The sequence below is a fragment of the Sinocyclocheilus rhinocerous genome, unplaced genomic scaffold (genome assembly GCF_001515625.1).
Source record: "Sinocyclocheilus rhinocerous isolate Xijiao unplaced genomic scaffold, SAMN03320098_v1.1 scaffold711, whole genome shotgun sequence".
NCBI classification, from domain to species: domain Eukaryota; kingdom Metazoa; phylum Chordata; class Actinopteri; order Cypriniformes; family Cyprinidae; genus Sinocyclocheilus; species Sinocyclocheilus rhinocerous.
The window spans coordinates 3,042,269-3,050,859 of NW_015641018.1; the positions used below are offsets into that span (position 1 = coordinate 3,042,269).

General features: G+C 35.8%; 1 protein-coding gene across 2 annotated transcripts; it reads right to left on the bottom strand.

Moving 5' to 3' along the window:
• Positions 1 to 790: 790 nt before the first annotated feature.
• LOC107753839 (histone-binding protein RBBP7-like) lies at positions 791 to 8,470 on the bottom strand. Of its 2 annotated transcripts, none has more exons than XM_016570100.1 (13): positions 8,280 to 8,470; positions 7,686 to 7,830; positions 7,463 to 7,608; positions 6,510 to 6,652; positions 5,992 to 6,025; positions 4,688 to 4,803; positions 3,347 to 3,507; positions 2,757 to 2,883; positions 2,529 to 2,606; positions 2,345 to 2,421; positions 2,134 to 2,191; positions 1,328 to 1,438; positions 791 to 1,181 (listed from the first exon to the last, which is right to left on the bottom strand). In XM_016570100.1, the coding sequence occupies exons 1-13, from the start codon at positions 8,428 to 8,430 to the stop codon at positions 1,113 to 1,115; spliced, it is 1,416 nt and encodes a 471-aa protein (XP_016425586.1). In that variant the 5' UTR covers positions 8,431 to 8,470; the 3' UTR covers positions 791 to 1,112. The 2 variants fall into 2 exon arrangements, with proteins under 2 accessions (XP_016425586.1, XP_016425587.1); XM_016570101.1 differs by lacking the exon at positions 6,510 to 6,652 and adding an exon at positions 7,377 to 7,379 and having other exon boundaries at positions 5,992 to 6,165; positions 8,280 to 8,469.
• Between the last annotated feature and the right edge of the window lie 121 nt (positions 8,471 to 8,591).

Genomic DNA, 8,591 nt, shown 5'->3' on the forward strand with positions numbered 1-8,591 from the left:
CTTTACTGAACATTATTTTGTAGTGCCATCACAATAAGCTTTGTGCTTTGCTTTTAATATGAAACAAATTCTCAGCTTTCAATTTTATTACGAAATACAAACAATAAAACTAGTTTTGCCGCTCTTTAATCTGGCCTCACAGATCGCTGTAGTGTTTCAGTTCAAGAGGCAACCATTTATCTTGTCCTCTTTACTACTAGTTATAGCAAGAAATAAACATGAATGAGCATCAAAATGTATGTTGAAAGAAACAGAACAACTTACTGAAATGTCTCATGTAATCGCTCCATGAGTGTTTGACCCGTAGAAAGACGTCAATAAAACAGCTTGTAAACAATGTCACATAACATCAAGTTTACCTCAGGAAAGACCATTATTTAATGTTTAAATAAATGTCATAAGTTTTTCATTACAGCCGTTTAAATGTCCATATTTCAACACTAAATTGTAGTAACAATTCTCTTATTAAAAAGTTGACAAAAACTGCCTTATGTGCGGTTTACATGTTTGTACAACTCAGTTTTTATTTTAGTGTTGATTATTTAATAAATTGGATCATTTAATACCATTTTTTTTTCTTTCAGTTTTTGGCCAAGTGCATCTTGAATTTTTTATTTCCGATTTTCATTTTCAGTGCATCACTAATAAGAAGTACTATTTAAGGAAATTTTAAAACTTTGTATGTTATAAGAGAAACAGAAAAATCTAAAAAAAATCTAACAGTTGATCTGTACTTTATTTTCACAAGTGAAGTACAGAGAGTTATCAACAATTTAGGAATACAAAATCATTTTAAAAGTTATTACAAAAAATTTATTGCAAATTGACACCAGGTTTATGCACAAAAACTAAAACTGTGATAAGCCACACCAGGCTGTAACTTCTCAGAAGTGATTGAAAAAGTGGTGCAGTGTTTCTCCAAACCATCTGAGGCCAAACTTCTAAGGGGTAAACCTTTTAGAAAAGTGTCTACAGAAGGACCCTGTGATGGATAAAGTATCTGGCATGTATGGAGTAGGAAGTAAGAGAATGGAATTTACTGAATAATACTGAAAAGCAAAAGCTGAGGAGTAGGAATTCATGAAAGGGTTGTAGATCTTTAATGAGATCAGTTACGACGCCTGCCCTTCCAGCTCTGACGCAGGGGTGTCCGGCTCTTCATCATTGTAGATGTTCTCAGCCTAGACAAGAGATGTTTAGTCTGAGATTATGACATTAATAATAAATCCTAATATCAAAGTTTATCAAAAACTACAAATCAAATCACTTTTTTAGTGACTTTCATTACCAAAGGAAGGTAAATCTTTAATGTTTTCGCTGAACTTACCATCTGCCATACTTGCATAATGTTGTCCTCTGACACAGAACAGATTACCCAAGGTTCATTTGGGTTCCAGGTGAAATCAGAGATCTTAGCTGTGTGCCCACCATGAATGAACTGCCAAAACAATCAAAATGTCCTTACATTAGATGTCAGTAAAAAATATGCCAGAAAAATCAGTAGGGATGTTAAGCACTGGAACTTTGGGGGGGGGAAAAAAGCGTTTGTATAGGATCAGTTGAAAGACATTAATACTTTTATTCAGCAAGGACATACTGAATTGATCACAAGTGACACATTTATAATGTTACAAAATATATTTTTATTTTAAATAAATGCTGTTCTTTTAAACTTGCTATTCATCAAAGAATTCTTTGTAAAAAATATACTACAAATTTACAAAAATATGAAGCAGCAAAACGGTTTTCAACATTGATAATAATAATAAAAAAAAACAATTCTTGAGCAGCAAATCAGCATATTAGAGTGATTTCTGAAGACCGGAGTAATGATGAAAATTCAGCTTTGCATCACAGGAATAACAGAAAACAGTTCTTTTAAGTTGAAATAATATTTCAAATTATTACTGTTTTCACTATTTTTTGATCAAATAAATGCAGCCTTGGTGAGCATAAAAGTCCTCTTTCAAAAAAAAAAAAAAAATTTCATATATATTAATTGTCATACAAACATTTAACCTTTTAAATAAAATACTGCAAACTTAGCATGTTCTTGCTTTGGTATTGAAATCGTTATTAAGAGTCTATAGCTCTATCTGTCAGATTTTTTTCAGCAAGTCCATCTTTACTCACCAGCAGCTCAGGTGGCCCGTCCTCTGCGTCCTCCGCAGACTGCTCTTCTCCGATTTTACTAGAGGACATACATGTAACAATGCAATCAACATATGTTTAAGGCATCAGTGGATCTAAATATAGTTAGATGTTAACATTAACATCAGGAATGTGCATTAAGATTTTTTCAAGAATGAAAATCAACAGAATAGAGAGAGTAATAAAGTCTTACCTTAGATCCCAAACATTGAGGCGTCTGTCTGTGCCACTGGAAGCCAGGATGGTCTCGTTATGGGGAGACCACTGGACCTGTCAAGTGCATCAACATTATTATTGCAATAATCTGTTTGCATTTTTCTTGGATTAAATATTGTTACATTGTCACAGAATCTTGAGTGTTATTCTTCGAGTGTTACCTGGAAGATTTCATCCTTGTGTGACTCAAAAGAGTGAAGCTTCAGCTTCAGGTTACGCAGATCCCACAATGCAACAGTCTACAGCCACAAACAAACACATCAAACCAGTGAGCGTCAAAACTGAAGCATACTTTGGGCTTTAAGGGGTTCTCTTCCGCATGGGGAAGGATCTCCAAATCAAAACTTCTCACAGATGTGTGTGCATGTGTGATTATGCAGATCACAGACCTTGTCTGCTGAGCCAGAGGCCAGAATGAACTCGCTGTAGGGGTTGAAGGACAGGCAGTTGACTTCAGCCGTGTGGGCGTCCACAGAATGACTAGGCTTTGCGGTGTTATTGGATCGTGTGTCCCAGCTGTAGTAGACAGACATTTCAGTGTAATCCATCTTAGTTAAAAGTCTCTCAACATTAAAAAAAAAAAAAAGTCCTATAGACCATATCTGCTTCTCTCGATTTATTAAACATGATTGTCTATGATAACCTGGCACCCATGCGCACATGGCCTCTCCACGTTATGCACAAAGTGCTAATGAGCTGAAACCACTGGCAAACACGTAAGCTGGAGTTCAACGGTCTATATTGAGATATTCTGCTCAAGCGTAATACAGCCGCTGTTTTCTTTCAAGTGGCCGTTTGCGCTGTTTGCTGCGACAATCTGTGAGCAAACGAGCACGTTGACGTTCTCTTGATTTGTGCTAATGTGAAAGTGCAATAATTCTGATGAAAAAAGTAAATGACTAATCATGATTAATTATTGTGATTAACCGTTTGACCATTATCGTGGCGTATTTCCTCGATCCCTGCACAGCTTACTCACATCATGAGTTTCTGGTCATCAGCCACAGAGCCGAACAGCGATTCATGTAGAAGGTGCCAGGACACGTCCTCCACCACAGCTGTGTGCCCTGTGAAGATGGTCTTGGCATCTACTGTCTTCCCCTCCTTTGGAACAGCACTGATGTCCCATAGACAGATCGTCTAAAGTAGGGATGGAACGGTATGAAAATTTCTTATCATGATTATAGTGACCAAAATAATCATGATTATTAGTATTATCACGGTATTGTTAAAATGTGCTGGAAATGTTCAAAAAGCACTGGCACAAATCGTTTCACCAAGTTTTATATTTAAAATCAACAAACAACAAATAAAATGACTTTTTATTTGCATGAACACTATGATTAATAAATTATTATATGTCTTTTATCTGCTCCATAAATAATTCTAGATAACTTATCCAAATTGTTTAAATGTGTAGAATCCAACTAAGCTTGTTTTTCATCAACCGGTCAAAATTTACAGCAGGGCATACAAATTGGGTCCGTTTTTTGGCCAGAGAAAAACTGCACACAGGCTGAATGTAAATGTAACTTTCTGTAAATCCACTCTCTGACACTAGGTGGCGCTTCTAGATCAGCAGAATTACAGCTGTTTCCCGTAACCGCAGCATTGCGATTAAGAACACTACTTTATTAGGTATTACATGGAGCGAAGATGAAAACAAAATCACATCGAATCTTTTCTGAAGACAGTCAGAACCTTCAGATGTAGATTCATATAATTAATTCATATATTCATTTGTATAATTCCCGTAGCACTCTTTTTTGTTTTGCTACTGAAAACTGTGCTTTATGCTGAACAGTATATTTATCTATCCTCAGTTATTCAAGTCACGGTAATCGAATACGGTTATAGCGATAATTAAAATATGAAACGGTAATACTAACCGTGGGGAATTGTATCATGATTTATCGTCAAACCGGTAATCGTTACATCCCTAGTCTAAAGTTGAACAACAACGCATGATCTTCCAACATACAAGTTTCAAGTACAAGGTCTTATTATTGCTAACTAAAAAAATTAATAAATACATTTATTACTTGATATAAAGTGAAATAACATTTATATTTTATTTCAGCTAGTTAACAAGGCAACATTTATTATTTTCAATTAGTTTATCTTATAGTATAATAACTAAAACGGAATAAAAAATAATAAAAATGACATAACTAAAACTAATAAAAATGACAAAAAATATTAAAACGTAAATGAAATTATAAATATGAAAAAAATAAAAAATAATGTAAAATTTAAACAAAAACTATAATAAAATCTCAGTGATTCTAAAATAACACTGCTTTGAATAGAGATCACTCACATGGTCGTCCGATGCACTAAGCAAGTTTCCACTCAGGTTGGCGTTCCAGGACAAACCGTATCCCTCCTTCTGATGCCCCCGCAGTCTCAGGTCTGGATCACACTCTCCACTGGGGTCTGCAAATGGACAATTTACAATTATTATTCAAAGCGAGTGTCTTCGTGCATGATTTAATATAGGGCTGCAACAAATCTGATTATCAATTAATTACATCTTTATGCTGTGTACGGAAAACAACCGCCAGTCATGTCACAATTTTAAATGCATTACTATCTGAAAAATACCAGAGGCCTGAGAGTGAGCTTCTGTGTTGAATCTTCATTGAGCTTCAGACTTAGCTTTTGTTATTATTTACTACTTTGAGCAGGCTTTAGAATATAATGTGTACATTTAAACCCTTTCACGCAATGTATGACATAGTCCACATATATTCACTATATTTGTTTTCATAGCCTTCAATTGGCACATTTTTGGAGGACAACATTGTGCAGAAGTAGAATAATGGTTTACTTTTTAAATAAAATAGAGACTAAAATTTACATTTTTTAAATAAAATTAATCAGACATAATCAGATTAATTCATTTGAAAAATAATCGCTTGCTGCACAATTTACATGGCTTCTTTGGATAAACTGAAAAACACTGGGTTGCATTCACTAAGAGTGTGTATGCATGAATTTTGGCCTAAATCTCAGAATGTTTTCATGAACAATTCATTATTCACCAACAACTTTTCTCCTAAATTTACAACAACAAAAAAAAAATGTAGGAACAAATGAAACCTCATGTACATAAAAATCACATTCTGTGGGTGGCCTAAGAATCGTGTTAAATATACTTAGATATTTCATCTTAAATATATTTCACCGTATACAGTGATAAAATATGTGTTATAGTGCGCACTAAGTGGTTACTCTGTATAAATACGCAGATACGTGCATGTACAGTTGGCTAATAAGAGGTCTGTATAAAATGTGTTTAATGTGTCTGAACTGGTTTTGAGGATGACAAACGACAAACTTGCCATTGCTCAAGGATCTTGCCTCTTTCAGACTAGAGAGCATCTTTAGAGTGCATTGTGTTTTTTGAGAGTGGCGGAGAGCTGTAAAGGAAAGGTTGTGCAGAAAGCCTGCATAAGGAGATGGTTTGGGCTTGCTTTATGCAAACGAATAAGCTTGCACACTTGGTCATTCAAATTCACTAACATTAGAACAAGGTTGAGAACCTTTTTATGTGGCAATTTCTTCTGTGCATAGAAGTACAAAATAATCCATACAATTTATTTGTGACCGAGACCCACTGACCTGGCTTGGATGGGTGTTTGGTGTAGTCAAACACCAGCACGTCAGAAGTGGGGGTCTTGGTGGCGATGATGCAGGGGTTTTGAGGCATGTATCTGGCTCTGTTCACTTCTCCTTCATGGTTGATCTTAATTTCAATCTCGATCTTTCCGCTCACCGACCCAAACCCTCCAAACTCTGGGAAAAATACAACCATTAGTAATGTCCAACGTTTGATCTCTGTCCCAGTTCAACTTTATGAAATCATCAGTTTGTATCATTCAAAAAAATAAAAAATAACACTATTACATCTGGTTTCAAAGACATTCATTAATCTTTAAAAACACAAAGCCATTTTTCATGAAACCTGAAAGACTCAAAATCCATTTCACCGAAATGTTAATAAATAATCCATATGAATTAAGATGTTTAATCCAAGTCTTCTGAGGAGACACAACTGTTTTATATGATGAACAAATATAATATAGGCTTTTATTCACATATAAACATTGATCAACGCTCATAAAGAACATCAAATAAACCAGCACGTCAGAAGTGGGGGTCTTGGTGGCGATGATGCAGGGGTTTTGAGGCATGTATCTGGCTCTGTTCACTTCTCCTTCATGGTTGATCTTAATTTCAATCTCGATCTTTCCGCTCACCGACCCAAACCCTCCAAACTCTGGGAAAAATACAACCATTAGTAATGTCCAACGTTTGATCTCTGTCCCAGTTCAACTTTATGAAATCATCAGTTTGTATCATTCAAAAAAATAAAAAATAACACTATTACATCTGGTTTCAAAGACATTCATTAATCTTTAAAAACACAAAGCCATTTTTCATGAAACCTGAAAGACTCAAAATCCATTTCACCGAAATGTTAATAAATAATCCATATGAATTAAGATGTTTAATCCAAGTCTTCTGAGGAGACACAACTGTTTTATATGATGAACAAATATAATATAGGCTTTTATTCACATATAAACATTGATCAACGCTCATAAAGAACATCAAATAAGGTCAACAGAAGCTCAACTGTGCTTGCTTTTTGTTTACATGGATTACTTTTATTATGTGTCTATGAACTTTTTGAAGCTTAAAAAAATTGGATGCATGTTACTATCAATGGAAGGACAGAAATCTTTCAGGTTTCAATGAAAATATATTTGTTTGTATTTTCAAGGCTTTGGAACGACACGATGGTGAGTAAGTTGTGATTTTTTTATTTATTTCATGATTGTTTAATTTTTAACTGAACTATCCCTTTAACATCCATCTAAATATAGGCACAAACATGTTCCAGTCCACATGCACAAGGTCGTCGAAAATGCATCATATTTGTGAAACGATTCCCTCTCATTCATCAAGCGAATCTGGGTTTCCCCCCAACGTCCTAACCATACCTGCTGAAGAAACAAATACATAAAATCAACTTTAGTATAAAGGCCTCAAAGTGAACAAAATACTAAATTATCCGTTCAGCTCTTACCTCCTTTCTCACTGTCGTAGTGGGACGCGTCAAACTGAGCATCATCATTAGGGATCTGAACACTGGCGATAACCAAGTGGTTCTGCTCATCCGAAGTGTGTGTGCCCAACACCAGCCGATGAACCACGTAGTCCTTTCCCTCAGGCCTGCAGAATGATAGACAATAAATTGTAGAGTCCTAGTCATGCGTTTCAGAAGATGGAAAGGCTAGTTATTGGATTACCTGTTCACATCAGGAAGCCACTGCACCGTCAAACTCGGCCACTCGAGTGCATGGGTCATGACTAGATCATACAGGAATGGTGTGTTTTTCTTCCAGATCTTGTATTCCTCATTTATTACTCTCTCCTCCACTGCATCGTCGTACACTAAGAAGAGAAAACAGATAGTTAAATTCGGGCCAAATGCATCCAAATGAACACATTTCACAATGATTGCATTGCGGGAGCTCATTGAGCAGTAAAAATTGTTGTATTCTCAAATAAATGAGCAGAAACGGAAGTGTAACACGATCAAGTTCCTCAACTAGTAACGTTAGTTACAGCGCAACATATGAATGGAGGGAAGTCAAGAACAACAAAATTTCATTTTGCTTTGAGGAAACCATTATTCCAGTCAGTAGAATAATTTAATAACGCCAGTAGCTTTAACCTAAGTGAACCGTGAGTATTTGGTAAAAACTGGCTCAGACTGCGACACTCATTCATTCTCATGTCAATATGTGGGTCAAATCCATTAGCACGTTAGGCTAAAGCTAACAAACTCTGCCAAAAATAAATAAAAATACTGCACGAAATTCACTACGTAAAAATTTTACCTTCTTTGTCTGCCATTTTGGCGTGCTTTTCTGCGGGGTAGCCACTTAATGAACTATGGGGTTTACAGCCAAAAGGCAGAAAAACAGCTTTGCACGGTTTTACGCTCACGACTCTTGCAACACTAGCTCGCTCGCTCGCTCGCTCGCGCATCCCACAAAGCACGCTGTCCGATTCACAATCGAGTCGTGCTTCTGAACCGACTCTTTTTATGAATCGGTCAAACTGATATGTCTCATATCTAATGAAAAGCAATACAAACTATGCAGCTGCTAAAAATGTAGTCCCCCCCCCCCCCCGCCAAAAAAAAAATT

Bases quoted from the DNA above. Each gene is read 5' to 3' on its own strand.
- LOC107753839 (XM_016570100.1), bottom strand. From the start codon at position 8,430: ATGCGCGAGCGAGCGAGCGAGCGAGCTAGTGTTGCAAGAGTCGTGAGC. The intron at 6,026-6,509 runs GTTTATTTGATG...TCTGACGTGCTG, and splicing joins CCCCCACTTCTGACGTGCTG to GTGTTTGACTACACCAAACA. The intron at 2,192-2,344 runs GTAAGACTTTAT...TATGTCCTCTAG, and splicing joins CTCAATGTTTGGGATCTAAG to TAAAATCGGAGAAGAGCAGT.